General features: G+C 40.0%; 1 protein-coding gene across 5 annotated transcripts in view; it reads left to right on the top strand.

Annotated features, from left to right (window-relative positions):
- The window catches only part of TP53BP2 (tumor protein p53 binding protein 2), a 104,389-nt gene that overhangs the window by 80,336 nt on the left and 6,997 nt on the right, over positions 1–17,056 (top strand). For all 5 annotated transcript variants that reach the window (XM_010852843.1, XM_010852840.1, XM_010852841.1 and 2 more), the window contains 11 exons: positions 203–377; positions 928–1,109; positions 1,471–1,635; positions 2,021–2,249; positions 3,964–4,074; positions 4,393–4,541; positions 5,317–5,782; positions 7,339–8,114; positions 11,102–11,239; positions 11,932–12,065; positions 14,554–14,720. In XM_010852843.1, coding sequence (XP_010851145.1) covers positions 203–377; positions 928–1,109; positions 1,471–1,635; positions 2,021–2,249; positions 3,964–4,074; positions 4,393–4,541; positions 5,317–5,782; positions 7,339–8,114; positions 11,102–11,239; positions 11,932–12,065; positions 14,554–14,720 — 2,692 coding nt within the window. The remainder of the gene's footprint in view (positions 1–202; positions 378–927; positions 1,110–1,470; positions 1,636–2,020; positions 2,250–3,963; positions 4,075–4,392; positions 4,542–5,316; positions 5,783–7,338; positions 8,115–11,101; positions 11,240–11,931; positions 12,066–14,553; positions 14,721–17,056) is intronic.

Here is a 17,056-nt window from a genome sequence, read left to right as displayed (position 1 = left end):
CCGCCTTAAGTAGATCCTAGGGTAGAGCTCAGGAGCGTCTGTTTTTCACAAACGCCCCAGGTGGTTCTGATGGCAGCGTGAGGACAGATGGTAAGACTGGAGCAATGCCACAGATGCACGTCAGTCTGGGCATCTCAGGGTGATTGTAGGTTAGTGGTCTGCTGTTTAAAATGACATGTCTGATGATGGCTTATATCTTTAGGAACAGCGCTTGAAGTTTCTGAAACAGCAAGATCAGCGTCAACAGCAACAAGCGGCTGAACAAGAAAAGCTTAAGAGGCTCAAAGAAATAGCTGAGAATCAGGAAGCGAAGCTAAAAAAAGTGAGAGCGCTTAAAGGCCACGTGGAACAGAAGAGGCTAAGCAATGGGAAACTTGGTAAGTTGCTCCCAGTCAGTTTATGTCAGTGCTAAATGCCACAGACTGTTTGAGTATAGAAAAACACTGGTGTAGGAAGTTTGTATAAATTTGTAGTAAGAGGTCTAAGATGAGACTTTGTATGTAGGTCACTTAAAAAGGATTTTTGGGGAAAAGTATAACTCACTGCAGTTTCGAAGCTGCTGGTTCCCCTGAGTTGAATTCAGCTATTGAATGTTTTAGACAAGGTTCTTTTTTGGAATATAGAGTATTTTTTTTTTCTCTCTCTAAATAGTTTCTTGACTGAAGGTTCAATGAAGGCAAGGATTTTTATTCATATTAATAGCTCCATCGATTATAATGCCATTTTAATTAAAACTTTAGTGATTTGGTTTATAGATGTCTTTGTTGACTTCAGTTGATTATATAGGAATTGGTTGGTTCTAGGACATTTCTGAAAATTTTCTTTGCTTTTTATGAGGAAGTTTATGGTACATCTTAGGTTGCCTGGGAAGCGATCCCTTCTCATTTTTCTTTTCAACAATTGTTGCTTTTCTCGTTCTTACTTTAGTGGAGGAAATTGAACAGATGAATAGTTTGTTCCAGCAAAAGCAGAGGGAGCTTGTTCTGGCTGTGTCAAAAGTAGAGGAACTTACAAGACAACTGGAGATGCTGAAGAACGGCAGGATTGACGGTCACCATGACAACCAGTCCGTGGTGGCTGAGCTTGATCGGCTCTACAAGGAGCTTCAGGTAAATGGTGGCCTCTTGTGACATTTCGGTGGCACCTCATCTCCAGCACCACAGTGTTGTCCACATACAGGGCAGGAAGTCCTGGATTTCCACCTCTTTTCCTTAAAGGGGTGGGGACGGGGAGGAAGACCTAAACTCCACAGAATCCAGAATAAACTTTATGGTACCTCAAACAGGAAACTTGAGGCGTTCATTGTGACCACAGCCGGTGGTCTAACACTTCATTTTAAACCATGAGAGGAGAAGTGTGGAGGGACCTTACATTTTTAGAAATTATATAATAGTGAACCGTGTGATTATCTGTTTGAGAAATTTTTCTGCCTACTCCTTGGCTACCTTTTTCTCCCCTAATTTTATTCAGTTAAGAAACAAACTGAACCAGGAGCAGAATGCCAAGCTGCAACAACAAAGGGAGTGTTTGAATAAGCGCAATTCAGAAGTGGCGGTGATGGACAAGCGTGTTAATGAGCTCAGGGACCGGCTGTGGAAGAAGAAGGCCGCCCTGCAGCAGAAAGAGAACCTTCCAGTAAGTGCGCGGTTGGCCAGGGCCAGGAGGAGGGGACAGTGACCATCCCAGTGAGGTCAGTGCTTGCATATTTCAGAAACACTGCTGGGCACATCCTCGGAAAAGAAACAGGACCTTGTGGCTCCTTGAAAGAGAGTCCACTCTTCTTGTACTTTTAGTATAATCCCCTCTGTAGCTCTGCTCTTCTTTCTAATTCTTGTAATGAAGTGTGGGTGAGACTTCACCCAGGGGTGTTTTTGTCGGGGGATGTTTCTGGTACACTCAATGGCTAGATCCTGAAAGTGCTGGATTTTAGCAGTTAAAATTATCATGGTGTCACAGGCTTTTCTGAGTTGGATCCGGTCTGACTTGGAATACTAAAGGCCCTGTGCTTTCTCCGAATAAGGTCTCGTCTGATGGACACGTGCCCCAGCCGGGGGCATCGGGGCAGAGTCGCGTGGCGGCAGTTGGTCCCTATATCCAGTCGTCGACTATGCCCCGGATCCCGTCACGGCCTGAACTTCTGGTGAAGCCAGCCCTGCCCGATGGGCCCGGGTCCACGCAGGCTTCCGAGGGGCCCATGAAAGTCCAGACGCTGCCCAACATGAGATCTGGGGCCACCTCGCAAGCGAAAGGTAAAATCAGGCACTTCCTAGTCCTTCCATGGCCTGGCTGTTCCCCTCCTCACTGTGATTTTCCCTCAAGTTTGAGTTTTATTGATTTATTTATTTTGGTATACCTTTCTTTTATTTGTGCTTCACAGCAAGTTTTTTTTTTTTAATTTAGATTTTTTTCCCCCCCGCCAAATTTTGAGTTTTAAAGGTGTCTTCCTATTTATTCCTTGTTCGTGTTGAAATTCTAAAAGCCTCCTTGTGTTCTTTGGGGTTAAGAAATGATAATTTTCTTAATGCTCAATGATATAGTTCTGCTCAGGAAATGAAATAAAACATCAGGTTTTTTGAAAACCTAAACATTGGTTTGAATTTCTTCTCATTAATAAAGAAATTTTGATCTGATGTTAACAGCTTGAGAACCTTCCCTGTTGTGTAAAAAGGCCAGATATGTGTTAGTGGCGTCATCTGTGCAGACTGAGGTGGCGGGTCCACTCCGTTGATGGTTGGTGTTTTCTATCCGTATGTGCTTCTGCATGAGAATTTGCCTACGGATAATGTTTAGAATAAAAGGAAACACTGGGAGATAAAAGTGAAGATAAAAGAAGGAGGTTCAAAAGGGAGAGGATATTGTATACCTGTGGCTGATTCATGTTGAGGTTTGACAGAAGACAACAAAATTCTGTAAAGCAATTATCCTTCAATTATAAAAAAATAACAAATTTTTTAAAAAAGTGAAGGTAATAGAGGCTGCTTGTGTTAGTGACCTTTGCTTTCTGTGTGTAGTCCTCAGATATTTTGGAGGGTGGGGTGCATGCCAGAGTGTTATATTAGTAAGAGGAGGAAATGAAAGGAGAGTTGTAGCAAAAGCTGGGTGAAAGTATCCTTTAATGAGCTTATTACTGAGGAGAAAAAAATAGAATTGTGTCTTTTCCCTAGCCACTATCATGTGTAAATAATAGCTAACTTTAAAATTATTTATTATTTTGCTGCAATTACCACTGTGACGCAGTAGTGCTGTGTAGTCTGGGTTTTATTGCAGAAAGAGTTACTTCTGTGAAAGAAAAGCTGCGGCTTTGAAACTTAAATGCCAGTGTAGAAAACACTTGAATATTTTGATTTATCCAAGGCTGTGGTCAGAGTCACGGGCTGAAAGCCCGCGCTTCTGCTTTTGTTGTGCATACGTCACTCGTGGCTGTTACGTAAGACACACCGGCGAGGCCTTGGTGTGATGAATTGGAAGTCGTTTTCTGGGTGTGATGGTGATGTTTCCTTACCCTGTGAGAAGTCGTGTCCTTGCTGCTTCAGGCAGACTTTGTGTTGATCGTGATTATTTTAAGTAAATGAGAACACTCTTACATTGTTAATACAAGTATAAAATCTGATGTTTCTAAGTAAGTTTACTGGGCTTGTTGTGAGTCTGATATTTAAACCGATTTTTAGAGATAAAGTGCTTTCCTTGTGGCTCAGCTGGTGAAGAATCTGCCTAAAATGCGGGAGCCCTGGGTTTGATCCCTGGGTTTGGGAAGATCCCCTGGAGAAGGCAAAGGCTACCCACTCTAGTATTCTGGCCTGGAGAATTCCATGGACTATGTATGTATAGTCCACGGGGTCGCAAAGGGTCAGGTACAACTGAGCGACTTTCACTTTCACGGGATTAAATGTCTTAGCAGCAAAGGGAACCTTTAAAAATCTCCTTAGCATCCCGGGTTATTGCAGCTACTTTTCTGTGTTCCAGGCTCTAAAATCCATCTCCTTGGCCCTGATTGGACTCCTCCGAATGCAGATCTTTTCTCTAGCCAAGCCTCTGCCTCTGTGTCTAAAAGCTCTGGGAATGTTCCAGACCAAGGTGAGGTTTACTTGTGCTGTTCCTGAGTATCCTCTTTTGGCTGTCTGAGGGCTCTAAGTATTCTTTTTTAGATTGCTACTTTCTAGTGTGTTAAAACCAGGGACCGTGTTAATTTCTAGAACATCTTCCTTTAGCAGGGGAATTAAGGTACTAGCATTGTAGTGTGGGGTTATTCCTTAATCGACTTAATTTAAAAATAGAGCATTTAATGACTATAGGATTTCAAAGAGATTGTGGAGAGAGTAACGTGAATAAGAAATTTTTATCACAAGCAGTTTGATTATTAGAATGATTTTTTTTTTTTTCTGTCGTCTTCAGTGGATGATGGAGAGGTTCCGTTGAGGGAGAAGGAGAAGAAAGTGCGTCCCTTTTCGATGTTCGACACCGTGGACCAGTCTGCCGCCCCACCTGCCTTCGGTACCCTGAGGAAGAACCAGAGCAGTGAAGACATCTTGCGGGATGCTCAGGTATGTGAGGATGTCCCAGTTTTAACATTTAATAGTAATTCTTTGTGCATTTTTCAAAAGAGAAAGTATTAATGTGAGGGAGAATAAAGAAAATCTGGAAGATTAGAAAATATAACTGCATTCTGTTATTTTCAGTTCTGTTACTTAAGTGTGTTTGTGGTCTCCCATCATACAGGAGGAGCATGACTGACTGGCTTGTGGGTATTATTTTGTGCGACTCTCTAAAAAATACAAGTGCATTAAAGAACATCATGTTCACACTGCTTAGTTACATTGTCTCTTCAAAATTTGGGGTTAAGGCAGTATCAAGCAATTTGACGGTAAATCTTCCATAACTGTTAGAATCCCAACCTTTGACAACCAGACTGTGGCTGTGTGATCCAGTTAGGAGTTTTGTTTTTTTTTTTCTTTTCTTTTTACAACACGGCCCAGATTGCATGAAGTTCCATTGAACAGGAATGGTTTTCAGTTATTGGTGCCATCTGTGAATATGTAAAATGGCAATTAAAAGGTTTTCAAGTGGACACTTAAACAGTTGCCCCAGTAGGAAGGGGTAACTTGGAGGAAGTCGTACCAGGTATAGGAATTGTATTGCATTACTGAAGGTCCTTTTACATGTGATTAAACTCAGAGATTTAAAACTTTTTAATGACCTTTCAATGTAGAGCTAATCTTTTCAGTCTATATTGGCACTTGTAAAACTTAGGTTATCTAGAACATTCCATGTACCCAGTTACACAGTATTTTAACTGGATATGTGTGTGTATATTTACAGGCTGCAAATAAAAATGTGGCTAAGGTACCACCTCCTGTCCCATCAAAACCAAAACAGATAAATTTGCCTTATTTCGGACAAACTAACCAGTCACCATCCGACATGAAGCCAGATGGAACTGCTCCGCAGTTGTCAGCAGCTGTTGCATCCATGGGAGGTAAACCCAAACCCACCGTGCAGCAGCAGAGGGGCCTGCTGGCCCCCGGCGGGCCTTCAGTGGGCCCAGCAGACCAGGCCCTTCCTCCAGGTTCTAAGCAAGAGAGTCCCCCTGCTGCCGCTGTCCGACCCTTCACGCCTCAGCCTTCCAAGGACGCCCTCCTTCCACCCTTCAGAAAACCCCAGACGGTGGCCGCCAGCTCCATATACTCCATGTACACACAGCACCAGGCTCCCGGGAAAAACTTCCAACAGGCCGTGCAGAGCGCGCTGACCAAGCCCCATCCCCGAGCGCCCCACTTTCCAAGCGGTAAGATTCTGGGTCTCATCTTCATCTGCGTGGATGTGTTTCTGTCCTTCACTGAAGCTGCCCTCTCTCTGTAAACAGGACAGTGACTTGTACCTGCTTTGACTGATGCTTTTGTCCTAAGAGTTTTATTTCAGTATGGCTTCTGTTCTGCATAGGGCTTCCCTGGTGGCTCAGATGGTACAGAATCTGCCTGCAAAGCAGGAGACCCTGGGTTTTGATCCCTGGGTTGGGAAGATCCCCTGGAGAAGGGAATGGCTACCCACTCCAGTATTCTGGCCTGGAGAATCCCCATGGACAGGGGAGCCTGGTGGGTTACAGTCCATGGGATCGCAAAGAATCAGACACAACTGAGCGACTGACTTCACTTTCACTTTTTTCCTGTTCTACATGGAGAGTTTAAAGGAGTTTGTGCTAAATGCCAGCTGTTGTGGTAGCTGAAAATGATAGGTAGATAAAATATGAGTAAAATGAAATGAATGAAATAGATAAGTAAAACCTGTAGGGATGACATCACCTCCTGTGTTGAATTTCCCACGTGTTTATTTCCTGTTCACGGACAAGCCCCTTGGTGAGGGGGGAAGAGTGCCTGTGGGTAATTATCGTGCAGAAGGCTGTGTCTTCCCTCGAGGTCTGACCAGACATTCTTGGGGCATAGAGGATTGGACAGCTGCCTCTGTGAATGGCTTTTTTTTTTTTTTTTTAATGCTCTCTACTATATTTTAAGTTGTTCTAATGAGGACACAGCTACTACTTATATATAAAACATCAAAAGATTACTTTGTGTTAAATGTACATGGTCTGGTCATTTGTTGGGTCCTTTTTAAGAGTCATTACTTTACGGGACTAGAATACAATTCAATAAGTTTTAAATGAATGAAAAGGCTTTCTAGTTATGAAATAAGCATGTAGCTGTGGCCCCAGATGTCATGGAACTAATTACACAGCAGAGAATTTGTATGCATACTTCATCTTTCTCTTTTCATGAGTCTTTGGTGTGAACTGCTCATATAATAATTTGGGAATTAGATAATGGTGATAGAATGTCTAAGGGGACTAGTTTTGGTAAATATAGGTGGTTATTAATAATTTTGTGAGCCAGATGATTTCTCACATTGACTTACTTTTGAAAACTAAAAGATGGGATCACGCATGTTTAGTTTTAATTTGGACACATGAAAGGATTACCAGTTTTCATTGATTCTAAATCTTTTTCACAGTTTGACATTTTATTTATTTATGTATTTCACATTTAAACAATTTAAATGTGGATGCTATGTAAGTGATTTCTTACAACTGTACTCGGCAGCGTTTTCTTATTGATATGTAAAATAATGGGCCTGTTTACAATCAGTGAGGGTTTTGATTTAACCTATATGTATTATGCAGTGGTGGAAACCTTGCTCTGTTTATTATTTTTAAAAATTAGTTGTATTGAAGGGTATTTATGTAATAACTATGAAATTAAAAGAGGCTTTAATTATAGTTACTTCTGTCTGTTATTTGCTAGTTTTGTTTAATATTAATCAAGGCCTTTTTTTCCCCCCAATTCCAATTAGTGTATGGGAAGCCTGTGATTGCTGCTGCTCAGAACCAACAGCAGCTCCCAGAGAACGTTTATTCCAATAACCAGGGCAAATCTGGCAGCCCAGAACCCGAAACAGAGCCTGTTTCTTCAGTTCAGGAGACCCACGAAAATGAAAGGATTCCTCGGCCGCTCAGCCCGACCAAATTACTGCCTTTCCTTTCTAATCCTTACCGAAACCAGAGTGATGCTGACCTGGAAGCCCTACGAAAGAAACTGTCGAACGCCCCACGGCCGTTAAAGAAACGCAGCTCTATTACAGAACCCGAGGGTCCTAATGGGCCGAATATTCAGAAACTTCTGTATCAGAGGACCACCATCGCCGCCATGGAGACCATTTCTGTCCCAGCCTACCCATCCAAGTCTGCTTCTGGGACTGCCAGCCCGGAAAGCCCGCTGGAGATTCAGAATCCATATTTGCCTGTGGAGCCAGAGAAGGAGGTGGTCCCTCTGGTTCCTGAGCCGGCGTCCCCGGAGGAGGCCGGGAGCGCCAGTACAGAGAGCAATGACGCGCCAGCTCCTTCTACAGGCCTCGAGTATGTGCCTGAAGGAGTCCCAGACAGCAGCCCGAATTTCCAGAACAGCGTGGAAGAGCCAAACCCAGAGGTTCCCCCTCTGCTGGAAGTGTACCTGGAGGAGTACCCCCCCTACCCACCCCCGCCATACCCATCTGGCGAACCAGAAGGCCCGGGAGAAGACTCTGTGAGCTTGCGTCCACCTGAGATCACCGGGCAAGTTTCTCTGCCTCCTGTAAGTAAAACCTTTCATCGCAGAAAGCTTTTATCTTGTCACAGCCTTCTCGGTGGCTGATGGTCACAACTCAGCAAAACACCAGCGAGTACTTACGGCCATTCACAAACGAAGATCTGTGTTTAAACTGCTGATTATAACAAATGTCTTCCACAGCTTCCCTTTTATTTTGCAATTCTCTTGGCACAGAGTGGGTCTTACAAATGTTATCAAAATGCAGTATATTCAGTATCATGAACATTTTCACTTTTTAGGAAGACCCCCTTTCTTTATGGAGGAAACAAAAGTTTTGTTCTTAGACCTATAAATACCACGTCTGCTGTTTCTTCTGTAGCTGGTGTTGTATGCATATTAGGGAAGCAACACTGGGAATGAAAAGACTGCATTTGGAACTTTTGATCATTAGTTTAGCTCTGTGAAATAAGGCAGATGGTTTAACTTCTTGTTGACATCACTCTTTCAAATTTTACTTTTGAAAGCATTGAAATTTATTTTCAGATTTTTCAGTGTCATATTTAGATGGAACCTCAAACTTCTGACATCGATAAAATTGTAATGGTTCTGGAAGAATTGGGTTCTGCTTGAATTGGGGTGTAGGAGAGAGTGGGGTATACAATCTTTAGCCTCATCCTCACCTTCGGCCTGGTTTGAAGTCTCCGGGTATCATAGTGATCCCTTAGGTTTCCTTGTGCTCTGACATTAAGTTATTCTGTTTTAGCAATTGTAATTGGTCTGTTCATATTTTCTATTTCTTCCTGGTTCAGCCTTGGAAGATCGTACCTTTCTAAGAATTTGTCCATTTCTTCCAGGTTGTCCATATTATTGGCATGAATTGTTTGTAGTAGTCTCTTAAGGTCCTTGGTATTTCTGTGGTGTCAGTGGTAACTTCCGTCTTTCGTTTCTAATTCTATTGATTTGCGCCCTCTCCCTTTTTTCTGGATGAGTCTGGCTAAAGGTTTATCGATTTTACCTTTTCGAAGAACCAGCTTTTGGTTTCATTCATTGTTTCTGTTGTTTCTTTTGTCTCTATTTCATTTGTTTCTCCTCTAATCTTTGTGATTCCTTCTGCTGACATAGGGTTTTCTTTGTTCTTCTTTCTCTAGTTGCATTAAATATAAGATTAGGTTGTTTATTTGAGGTTTTTGTTGTTTCCTGGGGTAAGTGTGTAAAGCTCCCTCTTAGATCTGCTTTTGCGCATCCCATACATTTTAGATGACATGAAGCTATTCTAAAGCTTTGTATGTTTTGACTTGGGCATGTCTCCCAGACTCCTTCCAAATATTAAGCTTTTCTTTGGGAGTTTATTATGCCTCTTTGAAGTAGTGAGAAGATCAAAACCTGAGAATGTCTTTAAAGTCGGTTTTTTCAGAGTTTAATTTGAAGTCAATTTTATTTCAGTAGGAATGCAAGCTATCAATTTTTAAAACCTGGGCAAAGCAACATAGTATATTATAAGGATTTCTAAAAAACCGCTCTAGGTACTTTCCTGGCAATCAAGTGGTTAAGACGCCTCGCGTCCATACAAGAGGCATGGGTTTTTGATCCCTTGTTGGGGAACTAGGGTCCCACATGCCACGTGGCTAAAAAATTTTAAATAAATAAATATTGCTAAAGCTTCTTTTTTTTAAGTGCTTTATACATTTGATCCCTTATTACATCTTTAGATGTGGTAGTATTCAAAAATAATGATTATCCAAAGTAGCTTTAGCTACTAGTTTACAGTCAACATTTGTTTAAAAGTTTTAGACAGTGAACATTGAATTGTAAGGGGAAATGTTTTAAAATAGAACTTAAAACTTTTTTTTTTTTTTTAACAAATTCGTGCTTCTAAGTTCTGAGGCATGATTCTCTTAGTGTTAAACAAGCAAGATTCTGTCATTCTCTTCCTAGGAAAGTGATTTATAAAGTTTTTCCTTCTTAGCTCGTGTTAAGTAGGAGCCTCTATTTTGTACTTTTGTTTGAAAGTGGATATGACTGTATTATTTATGAGTTGTATTATCGCTGCCATGTAATATTTACATTTCTTTTTTTTCAAGAGACAGCATTTTAGCCATTGCACATTTGTGAAATATATTGATTGCCACTTAATGTTTTTCAAAACTCAGTAGTTTCCATATCTGAAATAAAAGAAAGAAGTGTGGTATATCATACCCTAGGAAATGTTTCTACTCTGTTGGTTGTGTTTAAGAAACCTACCTTAGGGAGAATGTTAGGTCTGGTTGCCTAATTTTTTTAAGTCTGATATATTAAAATGTAGAGAGGACTTGATTAATTTATTCACGTATCTTGGAATACAGTTAAATTTTCAAATATAAAATAGTGATAGCATTTTAAGACTGGTAGGATTCTTCCCTGGTTTATCTAAGTCAGACTGATCTTTATATTTTTCCTTACAATATACTTTCCCCTCCAACCCCACAAGAGGCTTTATGTTGTGAAATGATTAAAAGAAAGTGTTTTGAAGAAGCCTGATTACTCGGATTTGATTCCGTCTCTGACTGATGTTTACAGGCTGTGTGCCTCAATTTCCTTATCTGTAAAACAGGATAATAGAGTTTTCGTGAAGAATAAAAGAATAATCATTCAATACATGTCAGCTATCACAATTTAGAGTTTGTGCTCTTGCTCAGGTTAATCATGTGGGGTTTGTTCTACTATATTAGGTAATTTAAAGACCAGTCTTGGCTAATTTTGATCCTTGACAAATAATCCAATCTGCTTTACAGATTTTGCTCTTAGCCCAGTGTTACCCAAATGTGATTTCACTAAGTTTTAAAGAGTTAAGTTCTTTCCACTCTGTTATATGCATATATAAATATTAAGCTATGTATTATGATTTATATACTTTATAATATAATGTTACACTTTAATAAAATGTGCTAAATATATATTTTTTAAAGTTCTTTTTACTAACTCAGCTGAGATGTTATTCCTCTCCTTTTTGTTGTTTTTTGGTCTCCTAAATCTTCCCTGTGTTTCTTCTGCAGGGCAAAAGGACAAACTTGCGTAAAACTGGTTCCGAGCGGATTGCACATGGAATGAGGGTGAAATTCAACCCTCTTGCTTTGCTTCTAGATTCCTCTTTGGAGGGAGAATTTGACCTTGTACAGAGAATTATTTATGAGGTATGATTGAATTAGTTAATTTCATAAATATGACCTTGTATTTTGTTTTAAAGCTCTGATCAGAAAGCTACTGTAATTTACATTGTTTTCTCTTTTGGGAGTTGGGTTTGTTGAGAGGAACTTTTGAGCATGCTCCACAACCAGCTTCTCTGTTTTAAGAGTGTGGCTGTAACAGTTTCAATAATGTGGACGTTCAGTTTTCTCTGGGGTTACTTTGCTTTCCCAGGGAGATCATGACCCTCCTTTAAAAATTGTTCATGTATGGATTTGTACTCTGCAGTGGTTTCAATTGTGGTCCCTACTTTTCAGAAGCCTGCTATTTAAAATATTTTTAGTTTGACCTTTCTTCCTCTTTATGGCAAATGTGACTTCTGCTTAGACACTAATTTGTGGTGGGAAGTTGGAGGATAAATAAACAAAAATGACTGTAAGGTTATAGTTTCTGGGACTTTTTCAGTTTTTAAAAAACCTTTTTATAGTGAGTGCCTACTTAATGTCTATCTTGCTTCTAGAACTATTCTTGGTACAGTTTTTTTGGCTTCTGTAGGTTTTAATTATGATTTTCTTAAAAAAAAAAAAAATTACTACAAGAGTTTCTTTCAGTTCTCTTAATCCTAAAGAGCCAGCTAATGTTTGATCATTTGGGCAACAAGAAATTTGAGTAACAGTCGCCCTTCTTATTGACGTTATAGGTTGATGACCCAAGCCTGCCTAATGATGAAGGTATTACAGCTCTTCACAACGCTGTGTGTGCAGGTCACACTGAAATTGTGAAATTCCTGGTGCAGTTTGGTGTAAACGTCAATGCTGCTGACAGTGATGGATGGTAAGACTTTCTTTTAAACTCCATTCTGGCTTCAGTTGTATCTGCTGTGTAGGCAGCAGAGGAACGGTGTTGTAGGTGCTTCTGGAAGGCAAAGAAGTATGTCAGTGCGTGTCCTCACGCTATTTATAATCTGAAACGGGAGACGTGGGAGACACTTTCAGGGAATTAATATGTCCTCGTGTTAACAGTCCTCTCACTCCCATTCTGGAAGCAGATGGAGTTTTAGAAGTTTAGTAGTTAACTAATAAAAATAAGAAATGTCCCAAGGTGGTATACAGTTCACTGGCATGTTTCTGCAGATCTGAGAAATGCTGATTTAAGCAGGTTCCTTCCACCTCCCTGAAACTACCATATGTCTCTTAAGAGGGAGCGTATTGAATAATTTATAACCTTTCCCAAATATTTTTGACTGTGGAATCCATTTTTCATGGAACATTTTGTGGAACTGGTTTGTGGATAATCCCAGGAGATACTATTGCAAATGATAAATATTATTGTTTATAAGATAATACATTATTATTATCTAATAATGTCAAAGGCCCAAATAAGTTACTGTTACTCCTGATAACTGTAGTTACCAGGATAACTGAATGGATACTAAATTTTGTATTTAATTTTTTGAAAAAATAAAATTTTAAATTATGATATGCTTTTTTGGGGGGAAAAATACCAAAAATCTACTTCTTTCTATATGGGAAATTTTTTTAAGTTGTAAATCACACCATGGTTACTCAAGTATTTTAATTTTATAGGCTGTTTTTTCTCTTGATGTGGAAATAATTGTGATATAAAATTTACATGTATACACATAAATTCAGACCCCCAGATGCATGGGTTCTCCTCACTTGGCTGTGACTTGTTTACTGTGGCTGTCTCCTTCTTGTTAAACATTTAGACTGTTTTTCCAATTTTTTGTTTTGTTATAAATGATACTCTGAGAAGCATTTTGGTTGCAGTTTTAAAAAATTAATACGTGTAAAATATGAGCCGAATACGGAAACATGCAAAAATAGAGAAATGAGGAAAACAAGCCATGTGCACCCCACCATCAGTATTTTAATATACTTCCTTCAAGCTCATTTGTGAATGTGTGTATATATATAGCTTTTTATGTCTCTCTTTTTGTTTTTTTAGTTTAGCTCTCAGTGGAGTTTTTTTTTTTTTAATTGAGATATAGTTGAGTTACAATACTATATTAGTTTCAGGTGTATAGCATAGGGATTCAAAGGTTTTATAGATTATACTCTGCTTAGTTATTTTTAAAATATTGGCTCTGTTTCCTGTGCTGTAGTATATTTATTTTATACATAGTAGTTTGTCTGAGTCCCTTATCCCTGTCTTGCTGTCTTCCTTGCTGCACTCTCCTCACTGGTAACTGCTAGTTTGTTCTCTATATCTGTGAGTCTCCATGTTTTCTTGTATTCATTTGTTTGTTTTATTTTTTAGATTCTGCATATAAGTGATAACATGTAGTATTTGTCTTTTTTATGCCTACTTTTTTAGTTTAACTTTATACCATAAGCAAAACAAATTCTTAAGGTGTCATAATGCCTTTGTTTTCCTAATATTGGGAGTTTAGATTATGTATAATTGTTCACTATTAAAAAAGCCATGCAGTTCAAAAATCTACAGTAATAGTCACCAAACTATTGAACTCAGTGTTTGGGATGGGTGATAGGAAATAAATTTCTATTCTGAAAGACCCAAAGGGAATAAAATGACGAGGGGAAGAGAGAAGAGGGTAAAGAAGTGAAATCTCATGTACTTCAGGGCCTGATTACTGTCCTCAAGCCTGTCTTCTGAGTTTGAGCAGTGGTCCTGACTCTTCCACCTTTACTATGAATCTGGAGTCATTTATAATACATTACAAAACATTTGAGATGCTAGGGAAGATTCTCTGTCATGGTATTCATAAGTGTCTGCTCACCATAGATTGAGATGTGTATTTTACAGTCATTTTTTCTGATCCAGATTGAATTGGCATTTTTTTTTTTCCCAATTAAGTTTCAGTAAGGATTTTAAGTGTTGGATGAAGGGAGTTATTTAGGTGCAATTTAGTTCCTTCAAAAGGGATCTTTAAAGGTGCATGTTTTGAGAAAAGGCCTGTTATTTAAAGAATTATAACCTCCACTGTGGCAGGAATAATTAGACTGGATGCTCCAGAGCGTGAACTAAATACATTTTATCCTGCTTTAGATGATCAGACCCTTCCATGTCCTTTCACTCCTGTGCTTGATTCCTCTCGCCTGCTGGGCTGCCCTGGCCCTGGTGTAGTCCAGCACCCTGACATTTACCTTCGTGGCTCTGTAATTCTCAGATGGGCTCAGATATCTGTGTTTAACTGATTTTCAAAAATCGGTGTGAAAGGTTTTCAGGAGGGGCTTGGTAGATGACAGACTTGAGAACTCTCTTTTCAGATACTCTGTCATAGCAATTGTCATTCAGTTTGGGAAGCCGTCTCTAGCCCTTGCTGTGTCCTTCTCCACAGGACCCCGCTGCACTGTGCTGCCTCCTGTAACAACGTCCAGGTGTGTAAGTTCTTGGTGGAGTCAGGAGCCGCTGTGTTTGCCATGACCTACAGTGATATGCAGACGGCTGCCGATAAGTGCGAGGAGATGGAAGAAGGCTACACCCAATGCTCGCAATTTCTGTATGGTATGGAGCAACTAGATACACCTGTATTGATTACTGCATTCGTGTATCCTGTATCTCTAGGGTGTCATTTGATAAGTGTTCTTATTATTTGGGGGTTCCCTGATAGCTCAGTTGGTAAGGAATCCGCCTGCAATGCAGGAGACCCTGGTTTGGTTCCTGGGTTAGGAAGATCTGCTGGAGAAGGGATAGGCTACCCACTTCAGTATTCTTGGCCTTCCCTTGTGGCTCAGCTGGTAAAGAATCCGTCTGCAATGCGGGAAACCTGGGTTTGATCCCTGGGTTGGGAAGATCCCCTGGAGAAGGGAAAGGCTACCCGCTCCAGTATTCTGGCCTGGAGAATTCCATGGACTATGTAGTCCATGGGGTCGCAGAGTCAGACACGACTGAACGACTTTCACTTATTATTTGAGAAAGCATTTTGTGTTGGTACATTGTCCTAGGCATTGAAAATAGGGCAGCCTTGATCTCAAATGTGAATGCAGCTTTTGTGTGTGTGTGTGTGTGTCTAGAAGCAGCTATTGTCCGGGACATCTTTACCAACAAAAGACAGTGATGCAGCATTGCATCTAGCAGGATTAATAGCTTTTGACCATCAAAAGATCCTCTAGTAAGACCTCAGTACTTGGCAAATGATGCTGTATCTTGCTGTATCTTTGCGCATAAGTACACAGAACTCTCCTCCCCGCTTCTAAGATGAGCAAGAGAAATGCATTGTTGGAATAAGAATCCAACTGATTCAAGTTTTCCTGCTAAATCAGACTTGTCACAAAGTAGATCACATGTACTTCAGAGCTAATTTTTTTACTCTTTTGTTCTCTTATTTTTGCGTTTATTATTCTAATGGATAATACCATCAGTGCTGTACCCAGAGAAAAATGGACTTGAGGTTTTAGATGGATAGATGTTGGTTGGCATTGTTATTTACAGGGAAAAATTTTTTTTATTTACAAATCTTAGAAGTTGAGGTTAGTATTTGTTTTTAGACTGGCTTGAGAGGAAGGGAGAAGCGATAAAGATAGCGATAAAGATAAAGAAGCGATAAAGCGAGAGACAAATGAGGCAGCGGTCCCCCAGGACCCCAAACCACTCAGGCATCAGACATGGGAAGATGCCCAAGGTGAAACGTCTTCTCTGGCTGTGCTCGGGGTGTGACTAGGCCTGTTTTCAGGCTCTAGGAGAGAAGGGAGAGAGTCAGAGGAAGAACCACAGATTGTAGATTCTCTTCTTTATCTCTCAGCTCTTAGTTTTTATTGTTGATATTATGATCATTTACTGTTTGTGTTCTGAACTCTAGATCGAAGAATAATTTTGATGTATTACTGTATTTAAAAATCAGTGTTATGTAATATGTGTTTTGTTTTGTTAAAAACATATATTGAAAAAATATAGCTCATATTGGTGATTGAGCTGTATTTAAGTAAGGAATGTGATTTTTAAAAACATTTAAGGACATTTGACCAGAAATTTTAAAAATTTGTGAAATGTTTCGTGGATGTTCAAGCTGGTTTTAGAAAAGGCAAAGGAACCAGAGATCAAAGTGCCAACATCCACTGGATCATGGAAAAAGCAAGAGAGTTCCAGAAAAGCATCTATTTCTGCTTTATTGACTATGCCAAAGCCTTTGACTGTGTGGATCACAATAAACTGTGGAAAATTCTGAAAGAGATGGGAATACCAGACCACCTGATCTGCCTCTTGAGAAATTTGTATGCAGGTCAGGAAGCAACAGTTAGAACTGGACATGGAACAATAAACTGGTTCCAAATAGAAAAAGGAGTTCGTCAAGGCTGTATATTGTCACCCTGTTTATTTAACTTATATGCAGAGTACGTCATGAGAAACGCAGGACTGGAAGAAACAAGCTGGAATCAAGATTGCCGGGAGAAATATCAATAACCTCAGATATGCAGATGACACCACCCTTATGGCAGAAAGTGAAGAGGAACTAAAAAGCCTCTTGATGAAAGTGAAAGTGGAGAGTAAAAAAGTTGACTTAAAGCTCAACATTCAGAAAATGAAGATCATGGCATCCAGTCCCATCACTTCATGGGAAATAGATGGGGAAACAGTGGAAACAGTGTTAGACTTTATTTTTCTGGGCTCCAAAATCACTGCAGATGGTGACTGCAGCCATGAAATTTAAAGATGCTTACTCCTTGGAAGGAAAGTTATGACCAACCTCTATAGCATATTGAAAAGCAGAGACATTACTTTGCCAACAAAGGTCCGTCTAGTCAAGGCTATGGTTTTTTCTGTGGTCATGTATGGATGTGAGAGTTGGACTGTGAAGAAGGCTGAGCGCCGAAGAATTGATGCTTTTGAACTGTGGTGTTGGA

This window comes from Bison bison, unplaced genomic scaffold (assembly GCF_000754665.1).
Source record: "Bison bison bison isolate TAMUID 2011002044 unplaced genomic scaffold, Bison_UMD1.0 scf7180017864317, whole genome shotgun sequence".
NCBI classification, from domain to species: Eukaryota; Metazoa; Chordata; class Mammalia; order Artiodactyla; family Bovidae; genus Bison; species Bison bison.
This window is presented reverse-complemented; position numbering and strand designations above follow the sequence as displayed.